Genomic DNA, 16,657 nt, shown 5'->3' with positions numbered 1-16,657 from the left:
ATACAGAGAACCTGTGAACACTTAGCAGGAAGCTGGGGCAGGTTGAGATTGGGAAAGTGTGTGGCGCAGCCTGCCAAGCTTGGGGCCAAAGCCGGAGTAGTTGTGCTAGGTTCACAGTGTGTGCTCTGACCTACAGGATGTCATGGCATACAATAAATTCAACGTTTTCCACTGGCATCTAGTCGATGACTCTTCTTTCCCATACGAGAGCTTCACTTTTCCAGAACTCACCAAAAAGGTATGTTTCGATTTTACCCAAACCAAGTTGATGGCTTGAAGTCCGACTCTGGCTATGGCCCTGCTAGCAAAGGACATCAGCCCTCCTCCTAACCAGCCAGTTTAAGGGACACACTCACATATAGGAGAAGGGCACTGGCTTTGGAGTCAAGAGACCTGAGTTCAAGTCTAAACTGTACCATTAATTTCCTCTGTGACCTTCAGGAGAGAATCTTTCCTGGTCCTATCCTTTTATTTATTAATATTTTGTTAGCTGGGTATAATAACTACCTTATTTGTCTCACTGGCATCATGGCACTGAGATAAGACAATGAATGGACAGCTTGTGGGAAATTATGATACAGTTTCTTGAAGACAGAACCTGATATCAACAGGCTGTGGGTTGGTTTTCTTTCTTTTTTAAAAATAATTTTATGCATTTATTTTTGGCTGTGCTGGGTCTTCATTGCTGCGTGGGCTTTCTCTAGTTGTGGCAAGCAGAGGTTATTCCGTGGTTGTGGTGCGTGGGCTTCTCATTGCAGTGGCTTCTTTTTTTGCAGAGCACAGGCTCTAGGCATGCAGGTTTCAATAGTTGCAGCTCGCAGGCTCCAGAACACGGGTTCAGCAGTTGTGGCACCCAGGCTTAGTTGCTCGGAGGCATATGGGTTCTTCTTGGACCAGGGATCGAACCCGGGTCCCCTGCATCGGCAGGTGGATTCTTATCTACTCTGCCACCAAGGAAGCCCTGTGGGCAGATTTTCTGATATCCAGGGGGGCCTGAAGGCATTTTGAATATCCTCTCCTCTGCTAACCTTCAGGAAATGGGATCCTGAATGTGTTTTGTGCCTTTTAGGGGTCCTACAACCCTGCCACCCACATCTACACAGCACAGGATGTGAAGGAGGTGATTGAATATGCGCGGCTTCGGGGTATCCGGGTGCTGGCAGAGTTTGACACTCCTGGCCACACTCTGTCCTGGGGGCCAGGTAAGAATCATGTCTGCAGTTGGAGGGAGTCCACTAATTCCCTTCAATGGGGAGTTAGGATGTTGACTCTTGGATGTAGCATGCCCCAGCCTTGGTCACTGGAAGAATATTTTCCATCAACTTCTTCCACTGGGAATTTAGATAGGCAGAATTTACTCTGGGCGAAAGAGGACACTTCTTACTATTAAAACATGGGCAAATTCTTCTCAGATGTCCTTGCCTGATAATACCCTTATAGGTCATTGTGCCCAGAGTGGAAGAAAGATTTTGCCAGTCTGTCTAGATCAGGCTCTCTGCTTTTCTGCTGGCAGACTACGTGAGGAGAGCACGCTCTGGGAGCAAGGGTGACCCCAGTGGAAGAATGTGTCAAGGCAGCAGGAGTGTGTGACAGTTGTCTGGGTATGATCTGTGGACATGTATTTCTTTGATTGTCACTAAATGCTTATGTCAGTGATTGCCTGAGTGTTCCTACCTGAGGGAATGTCTGTGAACATGATGGTCATCATGTATATGACTATACGTGGGGTTTGTGTATCTCTGACACTAGCTTCAGATTCTCTATTGCCTTAGGTGTCCCTGGATTATTAACTCCTTGCTACTCTGGGTCTCACCCCTCTGGCACCTTTGGGCCAGTGAATCCGGCTCTCAACAATACCTACGAGTTTATGAGCACATTCTTCTTGGAGATCAGTACTGTTTTCCCAGATTTTTATCTGCACCTTGGAGGAGATGAGGTTGATTTCACCTGCTGGTATGAGCCCTATGACCCCCCATCCTGGCCTGATAGATGGCCTACTCAGAGGAGAGGTTAGCCCTGAAGAAGCTGTGTTTCAGGTGCTCCTCAGCTGTCTGTCCAGATGGCTCAGGCCTCGGCCTTTCCTCTCTCCACCTACCAAGAGGCCCTACCTGGTCTTGGCAAGTCTATGATCTTGTCATAGTCTTGAGATATTGACAGAAAAACCACCTCCAGGCACAGAATTGTCTTGGAAAGATCAGGATAGAGAAAAATAGTCCCTGCTTTTGACAGTTTAAAATAGTCTGGTTGAAGAGGCAGGACACATGAATTTGAGGCTAATATATGACAGTGTCTAGTTAGTATTAAATTATAAGGTTCCAGCCCTCAGATTTACGTAGCTCAAAAGAGGCTGAGAGGCTTCTTGGAGAAATGGGAACTAGAGCTGGATCTGGGGAAAGAGTGGAGGAGAGAGAAAAAATAAAATGTAGACATTGTGTAGCAAGGGAGCTGCCATGGGTGATAGACAGCAATGCTTGTGTATACACTTGGAATAAAGAATAAACATTAAGGAAAAAGCAGGATATGCCCAGGGTGTGGGAGGTAAGAGGTGGAAACCAGAATCCAGTGTGCCCGCGTCAAGACCTCAGAGCCTCATGTCACGGCCCAGAGAGACTGAGATGTGTTCTCTTTGGAAGTGAACTTGAAGCTCTTCAGGTCCAAGCTTAGCCTTTCTTGGCCTATATCAGTGGTCCCCTTTCACTTAGCTTTTTCAGCCATACTTCCTAAAGTTGTGGCTTCTTGAGATCCTCAGTTGATTGGTTTTTCAGATGAAGAAAAAAAAGAAGTTGTGGGAGGCCAGGTGACAAATCCCCAAGCTTTGGGCTTTGAGGATGTCAAAAGAATTAATCTTCATTTTCTCTTGGGATTCAGGAAGTCCAACCCAGATATCCAGGCCTTTATGAAGAAGAAAGGCTTTGGTGATGACTTCAAGAAGCTGGAATCCTTCTACATCCAGACGTGAGGACGTAGCGGGAGTGGGCAGTCACCCTCCTTCAGAGTCCTCACTTTCCATAGCAGGGCCAGGCCCTGCTGGACCACTTTCTGGGCCCCTGAAGGGGTCCTCTGTCCTGTCCTTTCTGGTTGGAGTGGTCGGTTCCCAACTGGTCAGACAGGAATGGGCCCCTAGCCAGGCTCTGCCCCCAGGGCACTGGCACCAGTAGCTCAGAGCCTCTCGGAACTGAGCAAACACTCTCTGTACTCTCTAGGCTACTGGACATTGTCTCTGCCTATGGCAAGGGCTACGTGGTGTGGCAGGAGGTGTTTGATAATAAAGTAAAGGTGAGCCTGGGGCAGAGAAGAGGTGCTCCCCTCAGGGCCTCCCTCTGCTCTCCCATCCTTTCCTTGCTTCTGCATGGATACAGAGCTCTGAGCCCCGAGTGTGGGTGTCAGAGCCTCCATTTGTCTTCCCTCACTATGAACCGATCGAGTTACTTGTGCTGCTAGGTTACTTGGGATTCCTGAAACTGGCATGATGGGTTGGGTTTTCATTCCTGTGTCATAGACTAGGATCTTCCAGGCCTGGGAGCAGGGCTGTCTTCTCCTTCATCATCGACTAGTAAGATCCCACCTTCCTGCCACATCAGGGGCTCTGCAGGAACCGCATCCCATCTTCAGGCACATCTGGAGATGCTTGGACATGACAGCCCCTGAAGAGTTTTCTAGGCCCCACTGCTTGCCTCTGTTAGTTCACTGCTGGGGTTACTGTCTCAGTGTAGACAGGACAGCTGCAGAGGGGATAGGGGAGGAGGCAGCACGGAGCTCTCCTAGGGCCTTTGGGGGCCTTGGCCTCTGCACTGGGCTAGAGGTTCAGTGGCTAGGGGTCACAGAGAAATGCTTTGCTGCTGGGGAGCAGAGGGGGCTCACACCCCCCTGGCCTGGGCTGCTTGCATGGCCCGGGAACCTCTGTGCCATTTGACCTTTTGTGACAGGTTCGACCAGACACAATCATCCAGGTATGGCGAGAAGAGATACCAGTAAAATACGTGAAGGAGTTGGCACTGGTCACCAGAGCTGGCTTTCGGGCCCTGCTTTCTGCCCCCTGGTACCTGAACCATATAACTTATGGCCCTGACTGGAAGGAGATCTATCTGGTGGAGCCCCTGGCATTTGAAGGTAAACAGGGAGCTCTCCTTGCTGCCAAAGCAGCTGGGGGAGAGAAGGAGAATTGGACATTTCAGATCGGCAGATGAAATGGCCTGAGGAGAGGACCACGTTGGGAAGGTGGTTGAGGCCTGTCTTTTCTTGTTTTCCCTCAGGTAGCCCTGAGCAGAAGGCCCTGGTGATTGGCGGAGAGGCCTGTATGTGGGGAGAGTATGTGGACAGCACAAACCTGGTCCCCAGGCTCTGGTAAGGGCTTTCTGGGGGTGTGGAGGGTTGGGCTTGTGGCATGGGCTCTCCCTCCCAGGCTCAGTCCCCTCCAGCCACCACCAGCCGAGTGCCGTCCTCAGGCCTGGGAGAGAAGGGGCCTCACACTGTTGCTTCTGTTTGTGTGGAACAGTCCTCTCCTGCCTGACTTCTGTATTTGCGCCTTCAGCCCATTAGGTGTGTCACATGGAGATTGTTGGGCTTCCCTGGGGGCTCAGTGGTAAAGAATCTGCCTGCAATGCAGGAAACCTTGGTTTGGTCCCTGGGTTAGGAAGATCCCCTGGAGAAGGAAATGGCAACCCACTCCAGTATTCTTGCCTGGGAAATCCTATGGACAGAGGGGCCTGACAAGGTACAGTCCACGGGGTCACAAAAGAGTTAGACACGACTCGGACATGACAACTAACCAACAACATGGAGATTGTTGTCCCCACTTCACACATAGGGATAAGGAGGCCTGGAGAGCACATTGAGAGAATTTTGTTTTCGGGATGGCTCAGGATCCAGCCCTGAGATGCCCAGTCTCTGTACTAAGACTCCTCTCTGCTGTCTCCTCAGAGTGCTACTACCCCTCAGCAAGCTTGGGGGCTGTGTAGAGTTTACATTTTGAGAACAGCTTCCGCCGCCCCCATCAGTAGCTGTTCACGATGCCTTTCAGACGGACTGTGGTCCCTGTGTGCTCGGGAGAGGAGGAGGGATCGCGATGCCATTTACTGCAGATGAGGCGGGGCCCTGGCAGTCCTGGGGAGCCCTCCAGTGAGCTGTCACTCTGATCAATGTGTCGGTCACATCCCTCGGCCCCGAGCTAGTCCAGGGCGCCTAAACAAGAGGCTGCGGGTGTCCAGCACCCTTGCAGGGAACCCAGAGCCCAAACCGGGTGCCCCTCTCCTTTCCGCAGGCCTAGAGCAGGGGCTGTTGCCGAGAGGCTGTGGAGCAACAAGATGGTGTCCAACCTGGACTTTGCCTTTAAACGTCTGGCACACTTCCGCTGTGAGCTGCTGAGGTAAGCAGACCATGGGCAGATCGGGGGCTGGGGGACCCCTTCCTGACAGGAAAAGAACACTGATAATAGCTAACACGTGTGGAAGCGTGTTGAGGGGGCAAGCCCTGTGCTCAGCCCTCTGCTGGCACTGCTTTATTCAGTCTTCGCCACAGCCCTGTCAGGGGATAGAATTTTTATCCCCATTTCAGAGGCAGGCAGCTGAGGCACAGAGCAGTTCAGTAAGTTGCCCAAAGTTGCTCACAACCAGGACTTGAACTGCCTTCACTGTCTGTGCTCTTATCCATGGCCACGCTCTCATGGGTTCTCACGACACCCATGTCCCAGTTGGGATGGGCCTGCGTAAGAGGGTCAGTTCCCTGGTTCATTCATTGACTTGGTTTTGAGACTCTGGGGAAACAGCTTCATAGAGAGCAGAGTCCCAGGCTGAGAGCCAGGCATGTGGGGTCTAAGCCTCTACTGTCTAATTTACTGGGTGACTTTAAGCGAGTTCCTTACCATCTCTGAACAGATAACTTATTTGGATAATAAAGGAGGCATGTCTCGAGGTGCCCTAAAGAGATCGGTCAGGTCCTGGAACTGGTGAGGCTGAGATTTCATGCCCACACCCTGTGGATGGGCTGGACAGTGCCTCGGTGCCCCCTTAGAGCCATTAATGGGGGCTCAGTGGGCCAAGAGCACTGGGCACATTGTAGGCGTCCACCTTTTTTCTCAAGAGGCTGAGTGATTTGGGGCTGGGGCACAGAAGCAGGGAGGTATTCCTCAAGGTTCCAAGGTGTCCCTGTATCAGGATCACTGAGGCACCCGATCCAGATGGCAGATTCTCGCCAACACACAGCCCCATCCCAGCAAGAATCTCTGGAAGTGAGACCCCGAGGAATTCTGGTGTCTAGGGACAGCGTGAAATCCACTGAATTGGGGGAAGGGGAGACTATTGATTGTGATGGAGAAGATGTTGCTGGAGCCTAAAACTAACTGCCTTCGAGGACTCACGGTACCTGTTTCTTAACATCCTCTTGCAGGCGTGGTGTCCAGGCCCAGCCCCTCAGCGTAGGCTACTGTGACATGGAGTTTGAACAAACCTGAACAAGTAGCCCCCGGCACCAAGGAGGGTGCTGGCCCTAGGAGAGCGGAAGCGGGGCCAGGCTTCCACTGCACCCCGCCCACGGGATGGAGCCCCTTGCCCACGTGCCCCTGTGCCTAGAGACAAGGGGGCTGGTGCTGGCGCTGGCGTCCAATAAAGAGTGATGTGGCGTTTTTCTATAACAAACATGGATTACCTGTGTGGAAACAAATGTGAGTGGCCCTAGGGAAGGGGAACTGCCAGGACTGGCTTTCTACTCCTAAGGGTGATAGGCTCAGTGGGGCCCAGCCAGCGTGGGCTCAGTATCTGCCCCTGGAGGGATCTTGTAAGTTGAGGGCTGGGAACGAAACTTGTATCCTCTGTGCCGTCCTACCCTGCCTGAGTTTTGATGCCTCTCCTAGCTCACCAGAGTCCAGACACATACCCCATCCTTAGACTCATCACCTGGACCCCTACATGGAACACGACAGCACAGGGGACCAAAGGAGTCCCAGGAAGCGGCAGGGGCCCCAGCCCCAACCAGGTCACAGAACAGCCCCTCCCCCATGCATATCACAAACTGCCCTCCCCTAGAGCTTTTCTTCTGCTTTAGGTTTCTTGTTACTTCCATTTCATGCAACCATTATTAAATATTGAACACATACTATGATCTTGGCACTGTGGTAGGTGGTTACATTTGAAGGACTTGGTCCCCAGAGGCCCTGGTACACTCCCCAAAATGCCAGCAACCTCCACCCCTCCTCCCACCCATTTTCAATCCAGTAGCATCTTCTCAGAGAACTGCTGGCACAGCTGAGACCAGGTGAGGGAAGCCCCTGGAGGACCAAGAGGTGGGTGTGTGGCTCTGGAAGAGTCTTTGCACCAGTGACCAGTCTGCCATAGGAAGAAATGGCTCATCATGGACCCAGACTGCCCCCTGATGGTGTCATGTTCAGCAGTGACTGCAGCCCAGAGTCTGGGCCAGCAGTGCGCAGCAGCTGTTTCAGATGTGGATTTCTTTGACCATTTTTAGGTTCTTTTACCTGGTCCTGGGCTGGAAGGACAATGGAGAGGTACAGACATTTCTTTCAGAAAGTTTCCAATCTCGTGGATACAGAAAGTTGGGGAAAGCAGGGCTGAAAAGGGATCTCCGTAAAATTTGGTCCTTAAATAGCATCCTTCAGTTCCTCGCTCATGCTCCTTTGGGGACCCGACTGAATGTGCACCAATCAGGGCTTCTTGCACTATTACTATAGGGACAGGTTGCGCACCTTCTACCTGAAGAATTCTTACGGGAAGCTGAGCTCAGGGCTCTGGCCTGGAGAGAAACAAGTTAAGCTCTACTATCTGTGCCTACTAAAGGAGCACCTTACTCTCTATTATGCGGAGAAACATTTGGGGAGTTCCCAGGCAAGGACCCTGTAGAAATGCTGCTATACTTCAAGTGCCCGTTCTTGATCATAATTGGAATATTGCTATTGTTTGGTATAATATTTAATAAAAAGACACTAAATTTTAGGTCTCAAGTCAATGAAGGAAGAGGCCATGAAAATAGCTGTACTAAAGCAGTAAGATTCTATGATTTCTTATTCCTCTTATAAACATTTTCTTTAATGTTGTCATTTTTTTTACAAATTAAAAAAAATCAGTGTTGTGCTGATGCCCACCCTCCACCAATGTATCTCTGCCCACCTTCCCCCACCGCTGCTGATCATGAGAGCATTTACTGGAAGGTCATCATCCCCAGCCTCCACCAGTGCATCTCTGGACCCCTAATCATGATAGCATTTACCTGAAGGTCATCATCAGACCCTGAACTGCTGACAGGATAGAGAGAGTACCTGTGGAACTGCCTGCTCAGTTCCAATGCCCAGAGTCACTGCTCCTCCTCCTCATTGCCCTTTACCTGTCCCACCCTGCTCCGGGCCAGGCTCCTCTGGCCTGCTTGTGTTCTCTGTACACCACCAGAGGGCGGGGAAATGCCTGGACTGATTTCCTGGCTCTAGTTATCTTTGGGTACAAAGAGTCGGCCCATGCTCTCCTCTGAAATCTCCTAAGGATGCAAAGCCTCCCCAGTAGGAATATAAGTGAAGGAGCAAATGGAGGCTGAGAAGACACTCAGCTCGCCCTCTCCGGGCAGGAGTTGAGGCAGTGTGCCAGGTGTCCCTCGCTTCTTAGAAACATGGTGTTTTGAGGTGTACCTCAGTGGATTCGTGTAGGGATAGGACAGTGGAGGACTTGGGAGCCTGGTTGCTCCATAGCACTAGAGATGAGGGACATAGCAAGGGGTGAGGAAAGCGGAAAGATACTGGGGAAAGGTGAAAAAAGGATTATATGATACAGATTGAATTTAATTTATATCAGTGTAGATGAACATACCTAGTGGCAACATTGCTAGCTTTCTAAAGTTTAGATTTTTATAGTTTTTGTCAATATCACTTATAAGATCAATCAGTACAGGCTGTGAAAATTGTATTTCATGTACTTTTTTTCCTACTAAGAAAGAAAATAAGTAGGAATTGTCTTTGTCTTAAAATCATTCTGTTTTTCCTTTATAAATACACTTTGAAAGTTTGAAAATCTGTGTCCTTTATATCATTAATAAATATAGAATATAAATACATATTAACTAACTTCGGTGAAACATTTACTTGTGTTGATTTTTTTCAACACTGTTCACTCTTAACTATATATAAATCTTCACAATTGTTTTTAAAATCCTTTCTGATGTAGCCTTGTGTGTGTATGTGTGTGTGTGTTTCATGCATTTTTCAGTGACATTTTTGAAAATGTCTATGAACCTTGTTTTATTTTCACAGTAATTACTGTATTCTAACCACATCCATGTTGGGTCTTCCCTACCACAGTAAGAACTTTTATTTAAGTATTTCAAATGTGTCAAACAGAAAATTGTAGGGAATAACGTAATAAACACAGTATAACCATACCACTCAGCTTTATCACATCTCAATAGTTGCATCTGCTTTAAATTTATGTTCTTTTTAAGAGACGAAACATTATATATGTCCCCCACTTCCCAATTCCACTCTCCTGCTTCCCAAAATAACCACTTTCTAGATTTTATTTTAAATCATATTTCCTCTGGAAATCTGATACTTAGCTATGATTTTTCTTCATTGTTAATAAATTCTTTATGGCTCACTTCATAGCAAATTAGGAAGGGACGTTTTGGAACCCACTCAGAAAAGGGGTTTGTGTGTGTGTCCACTCAGAAAAGGGGTGTGTGTATGTGTGTGTAGACAGACCAGCTGGCAAGCAGACATGGAAATGGGGCATCTGTGCTGTGCTGATGTGCTGCTGGATTTAAGAGAACATGTTAGGGACATCCAGATAATTATTTATTATAAACGAGAAGATATTTAAGAAGAAAATATTCAGAGAAAACTATGCAGATGTTTACCTGGACTTAACATAAGTTAGAAATCTGAGTGAAGACATTTGTGGAAATCCACCCAGGGGAACAGAAGTGCTGCTGCCATTTCTCTGTGCTTGCTGTGTCAGGGGCTGGCATAAGCACTTGTTCAGATGTTAATTTATTTAATCCTCATCCCAGCCAGTGAGGTAGATCAATATTATCCTCACCTGACAGATAAGGAAACGGACATAGGTGAGATGATTCGTTCATGGTTACCAAGCAAGGCTGAGTCAGGCTTTGTGCCCAGGGCCTATGGATCCAGGCTCACCGAGTTCATCCTAGCCTATCCTGTGTCAGGCCATCAGTTGCAGCCTCACATTGTACCAGACATCTCCCTGCTCTTGAACTCCACACACACACACACATAAAGCTGGGTACTCAATTATGTCTGGGCTCGAATCCATGTCCTCCCACTTTTCAAACTCTTCCTTACAGATGGTTCCATTCTTTGAGCACACACACATGTACAATCTCCCGTATCTCTAAACAAATTAAAAACTCTCCATCCTGCTTTTTCTCAGTCAAGTTGCCCGCAACAACTACAAGAATTTATCTCCATTTCTCCACTTCTCATTCAGTCCTCATGAAGGCTGCTCTCACTGAGGTGAACAATAACCTGTAAGTTGCAAAGTCAACATATCTCAGTAATTAAAATATCACTTGCCCTTTCCTTATATTTTGAGATTTTGATCACTCCTTTGAAATTCTTTCTTCCCTGACTTCTGTGACACCATTCTTCCCTGAGTTTTCCCCTACATCTTTCATGATTGTTTCTTAGCCTGCATCACTGATGACTCCAGCAAAATCCGATTCCACAGCCAATCATTTTTAAGGTTTTCCTCTTCTATACTTTCTTCTCAGTGATCTCGTTTACACTCAAACACATCTTTAGCTATATGTATATATCTATATGTACAAAGCTCCAAACTCATCCACTTCATATCATCTGAAGCTCACATGCCAAACAATTCATCATCCTTCTTCATAGCTCCCTGCTCTACTCCTATACCATTATTCTGCTACTCATTGCAGCCAAAATCTGGGCATCATCTTTACCCCCATCTATCATAATAGCCTTCTAATCTGTCACTAAGTCATGCCCATTCTGTACCAATAACTCTTAGAGCCATTAACTCATCTCCATCTGCACTGCCACTATCTTTTAATAAGCCCATCACATCTTCCCTGAACTTAGAATAGGATCCTGATAACACCGGCCTCAAGTGACGCTCCAATACTTTGGCCACCTGATGCAAAGAGCCAATTCATTGGAAAAGACCCTGATGCTGGGAAAGATTGAAGGCAAAAGGAGAAGGGGGGCAGCAGAGGATGAGATGGTTAGATAGCATCATCAACTCAAAGGACATAAATCTGAGCAAACTCTGGGAGACGGTGAAAGACAAGGAAGCCTGGTGTGCTGCGGTCCATGGGGTTGCAAAGAACCAGACATGACTTAGTGACTGAACAACAACATCACACTTGCCTCAAGTCATCTTTTTAAGCTGCAAATCAGATTTCCTGCTTCTGCTTTTTAAAGCTATTTAGTTACTATTTGGCTGCGCTGGGTCTTAGTTGCAGCACACAGGATCTTCGGTCTTCATTGCAGCACGTGTGCTCTCTTAGCTGTGGCATGGGGACTCTTAGTTATAGCACATGGGATCTAGTTCCCCGACCAGGGATCAAACCTGGGCCTCCTGCATGGGGAGAGTGGAGTCCTAACCATGGGACAACCAGGGGAGTCCCTCAATTTTATGCTTTTAATTTTTCAAAATTGCTCCCTTGTCTAATTCACTTAGCAGGGTATATAAGTCTCCCACTTCAAGATGATGTGTCTTGAGTGCTCCATCATCGAGTCCTGACATTCTACCTGTATTAGTCAAGACTCCTTTAGTTGCAGGGAAATAGCTCAAACTGGCTAATAAAAAATGACACTGCTTCATGTAACTGCATGCCTCATGTAACAAGAGTCAACAATTATATGATCCTTGGAATAAATCTAATGAAAGACATACAGGAACTTTATAAAGTTTGAAAAAAATTTTCAAAGACAGTCAGATGTCTTTTGAAAGAACACCCAGATATAAATACGTAACATGTTCATAAATGAGAAGACCCAACATTGTAAGGATTTTAAAATGATCTGCAGATTCAATGTGATTCCAATTATAATGCAAATTTTATTCTTTAATGAATAACAGTTTGTCCAGAATAATAACATCACTGTTCATGATTATGATACCTTATGAATAAGTGAAACGAATGACAGCAATGTTGTGAAGGATGGGAGGCAGAGATTGGGAACACTCTATTATGAGGCTCTTGTACTGCTCATGAAGCAGTACAGTGTTTGACAATGGACTTGGATAAATTGTAAATGTATTTTATAAACCTTAGGATAACTACTAAAGTGAAAAAAGAAGTATAACCGATATGGTAAGAAAGCAAAGCATTCAAAATGTTCAGTTAAAACCATAAAAGGCAGAGAAAGAGTAGAAGATGAAATGGAAACAATGAACAAGGGCAACAAAATGGAAAAGAGTAACAAATATGTTAGATAATAATCCAATTTTATCAATAATCACTTTAAACATGAATGACCTAAATTAAAAAAATTGAAAGACAGAGATAGTCAGAATGGATTAAAAAACAAGGCCGGGGACTTCTCTAGTGGTCCAGTGGCTAAGACTGTGCTCCCAAACAGGGGGCCTGGGTTCAATCCCTGATCAGGGACTAGATCCCACAAGCTGCAACTACTGGGGCAGCCAAATAAACATAATACATAAATAAATAAAAAGCAAGACCCAATTACATATCTACAAGAAGCCCACCTTACATATAAAGACACAGATGGATTACAAGTAAAGAGATGGAGAAAGACATTTCATGTTACACTCATCAGAAGAAAGCTGGAGTAGCTGTATTTCAAACAGAGCCAACTTCAAAGCAAGAAAAATTGTCAGAAGAGAAAAACGGGGCCAGCCTTCAACAGTACATGAACCGTGAACTTCCAGATACTCAAGCTGGACTTAGAAAAGGCAAAGGAACCAGAGATCAAATTGCCAACATCCGTTGGATCATAGAAAAAGCAAGAGGGTTCCAGAAAAACATCTACTTCTGCTTTCTTGACTATACCAAAGCTTTTGACTGTGTGGATCACAATAAACTGTGGAAAATTCTTAAAGAGATGGGAATACCAGACCACCTTACCTACCTCCTGAGAAATCTGTATGCAAGTCATAAAGCAACAGTTAGAACCTGACATGGAACAACAAACTGGTTCCAAATTGGGAAAGGAGTACGGCAAGGCTGTATATTGTCACCCTGCTTGTTTAACTTATATGCAGAGTACATAATGTGAAATGCCAGGCTGGATGAAGCACAAGCTGGAATCAAGATTGCTGGGAGAAATATCAATAACCTCAGATACACAGATGACACCACCCTTATGGCAGAAAGTGAAGAACTAAAGAGCCTTTTGATGAAAGTGAAAGAGGAGAGTGAAAAAGCTGGCTTAAAACTTAACATTCAAAATCTAAGATCATGGCCTCCAGTTCCATCAGTTCAGTTGCTCAGTCATGTCCAACTCTTTGTGACCCCATGGACTGCAGCACACTAGGCCTCCCTATCCATCACCAACTCCTGGAGTTTACTCAAACTCATGCCCATTGAGTCAGTGACGCCATCCAACCATCTCATCCTCTGTCGTCCCCTTCTCCTGCCTTCAATCTTTCTCAGCATCAGGGTCTTTTCAAATGAGTCAGGTCTTCACATCAGGTGGCCAAAGTATTGGAGTTTCAGCTTCAACATCAGTCCTTCCAATGAATATTCAGGACTGATTTCCTTTAGAATGGACTGGTTGGATCTCCTTGCAGTCCAAGGGACTCTCAAGAGTCTTCTCCAGCATCGCAGTTCAAAAGCATCACTTCTTCGGCGCTCAGCTTTCTTTATAGCTATCCCATCACTTCAGGGCAAATAGATGGGGAAACAATGGAAACAGTGACAGACTTCATTTTCTTGGGCTCCAAAATCACTGCAGATGGTGACTGCAGCCATAAAATTAAAAGGCGCTTGCTCCGTGGAAGAAAAGCTGTGACCAACCTAGATAGCATATTAAAAGGCAGAGACATTACTTTGTCAACAAAGGCCCATCTAGTCAAAGCTATGATTTTTCCAGTAGTCATGTATGGATGTGAGAGTTGGACTAGGAAGAAAGCTGAGCGCCAAAGAATTGATGCTTTTAAACTGTGATGCTGGAGAAGACTCTTGAGAGTCCCTTGGACTGCAAGGAGATCCAACCAGTCCATTCTAAAGGACATCAGTCCTGAATATTCATTGGAAGGACTGATGTTGAAGCTGAAACTCCAATACTTTGGCCACCTGATGTGAGGAACTGACTCATTTGAAAAGACCCTGATGCTGAGAAAGATTGAAGGCAGGAGGAGAAAGGGACGACAGAGGATGAGATGGTTGGATGGTATCACTGACTCAATGCATATGAGTTTAAGCAAGCTCTGGGAGTTGGTGATGGACAGGGAAGCCTGACGCACTGCAGTCCACAGGGTTGCAAAGAGTCAGACACGACTGAGAGACTGAACTGAACTGAATACATACTACCCAAAGCAATCTACAGATTTAATGTAGATTTAAATTATCCATGACTAGAACAAATAATCTTAAAATTTATGTGGGCCATAAAAGATCCAGAATTACCAAAGCAATCCTGAAGAGGACAAAACTGGAGGCATAACCCTCCCAGACTTCAGACAATACTACAAAGATAATACTAATCAAAACAGTGTGGCATTGGCACAAAAACAGACATATGGATCAGCAGAACAGAATAAAGAGCCCAGAAATAAACCCACACACCTACAGTCAATTAATCTGTGACAAAGTAGGCAAGGATATACAATAGAAAAAAGTTTCTTCAACAAGTGGTGTTGGGAAAGCCTCACAGTCACATGTAAATCAATGAAGTTAGAATACTCTCACACCATACAAAAAATAAGCTCAAAATGGATTAAAGACATAAATAAAAGACATGACATCATTAAACTCCTAGAAGGGAAAACAGGCAAAATATTCTCTGACATAAATAGTAGCAACATTTCCTTAGGTTGGCCTCCTAAAGCAACAGAAATAAAAGCAAAACTAAACAAATTGGACATAATTAAACTTACAAGCTTTTTTACAGCGAAAGAAACCAGAAACAAAACAAAGAGACAACATACAAAACTGAATAAAACATTTGCAACTGATACAACCAAAGGCTTATTTCCAAAATATACAAACAGCTCATACAACTCAATAATGAAACAAGCCAATCAAAAAATGGGCAAAAAGCTTAAATCAACATTTCTCCAAGGAAGCAATACAGATGGCCAATAGGCATGTGAAAACATGCTCAATGTCAGTAATTATTAGAAAGATGCCAATCAAAACTAAGGTAAAACCTCACACCAGTCAGAATGACTATCATTAAAATGTTTACAAATAACAAATCCTGGAGAGGGTGTGGAGAAAAGGAAACTCTCCTACTCCCCTGATGGGAGTGTAAACTGGCATACAGTCACTACAGAAAACAGTAGGAAAGTCCCTTAAAAAACTAAAAATAGAGTTGCTTTGCTGCTACTGCTGCTAAGTCGCTTCAGTCGTGTCTGACTCTGTGCGATCCCATAGACGGCAGCCCAGCAGGCTCCCCCATCCCTGGGATTCTCCAGGCAAGAACACTGGAGTGGGTTGCCATTTCCTTCTCCAATGCATGAAAGTGAAAAGTGAAAGGGAAGTCGTTCAGTTGTGTCCGACTCTTCGCGACCCCATGGACTGCAGCCCACCAGGCTCTTCTGTCCATGGGATTTTCCAGGCAAGAGTACTGGAATGGGGTGCCATTGCCTTCTCCGAGAGTTGCCTTATGATCTAGCAATTCTACTCCTGGGCATATATCCAGAGAAAACTCTTAATTTGAAGAGATACATGCACCCCAGTGTTCATAACAGCACTATTTAAAATAGCCAAGACATGGAAGTAAACTAAATGCCTATCAACAGATGAATGGATAAAGAAGATGTGGTATATATTAATATATATACAATGGAATACTACTCAGCCACAAGAAAGAATGAAATAACACCATTTGCAGCAACATGGATGGACCTAGAGATTATTATTCTAAGTGATGTAAGTCAAAAAGAGGAAGACAAATACCATATGATATCACTTAAATGTAGAATCTAAAATATGATACAAATGAATTTATTTATCAAACAGAAACAGATTCACAGACATAGAAAACAGACTTATGGTGACCAAAAGGAAAGGGGATGGGGAGGATAAATTAGGAGTTTGAGAATAGCAGATACAAACTAGTCTATGTGAAATAGAGAAATAGTAAGGCCCTTCTTTATAGCACAGGGAGCTATATTAAATATACTGTAATAAGCCATAATGGAAAAAATATGAAAAGAATATACATATATAAGTGAATAACTGAATCACTTTTCTGTATACCAAAACAACACAGCATTGTAAATATATACATGTTGTATATAACACAACATTGCAAATCAACTATACTTCAATAAAAAATGAGAAAGAAGGGGAACATTACATAATGATAAAGAAGTTAATTCGCCAAGAAGACAGAATCTTTTAAGTGTATGCCCTAACAACAGAGTATACATGAGAGGAACATATATGACGGGAAAACTTATAAGACTACAAGGAGAAAGAGACAAGTCCACTACTCAGAAGGTGGAAATTAATACTGACATAATTGAACTGAACAGCACCATGAATG

At 45.3% G+C, this 16,657-nt stretch overlaps 1 protein-coding gene across 1 annotated transcript in view; it reads left to right on the top strand.

Moving 5' to 3' along the window:
• Nucleotides 1–6,632, top strand: part of HEXA (hexosaminidase subunit alpha) — a 30,915-nt gene extending 24,283 nt beyond the window's left edge. Inside the window, exons 6-14 of the mRNA XM_055536907.1 lie at nt 137–238; nt 1,070–1,202; nt 1,773–1,953; nt 2,869–2,955; nt 3,204–3,276; nt 3,927–4,110; nt 4,254–4,344; nt 5,261–5,365; nt 6,385–6,632. Of these exons, the coding sequence (XP_055392882.1) occupies nt 137–238; nt 1,070–1,202; nt 1,773–1,953; nt 2,869–2,955; nt 3,204–3,276; nt 3,927–4,110; nt 4,254–4,344; nt 5,261–5,365; nt 6,385–6,448 (1,020 nt within the window). The 3' untranslated portion in view covers nt 6,449–6,632. The remainder of the gene's footprint in view (nt 1–136; nt 239–1,069; nt 1,203–1,772; nt 1,954–2,868; nt 2,956–3,203; nt 3,277–3,926; nt 4,111–4,253; nt 4,345–5,260; nt 5,366–6,384) is intronic.
• Nucleotides 6,633–16,657: the final 10,025 nt, after the last annotated feature.

Source organism: Bubalus kerabau, chromosome 10, assembly GCF_029407905.1.
Source record: "Bubalus kerabau isolate K-KA32 ecotype Philippines breed swamp buffalo chromosome 10, PCC_UOA_SB_1v2, whole genome shotgun sequence".
NCBI classification, from domain to species: domain Eukaryota; kingdom Metazoa; phylum Chordata; class Mammalia; order Artiodactyla; family Bovidae; genus Bubalus; species Bubalus kerabau.
Note: the sequence above shows the minus strand (reverse complement) of the source record. Positions and strands in the feature narration are given on the sequence as shown.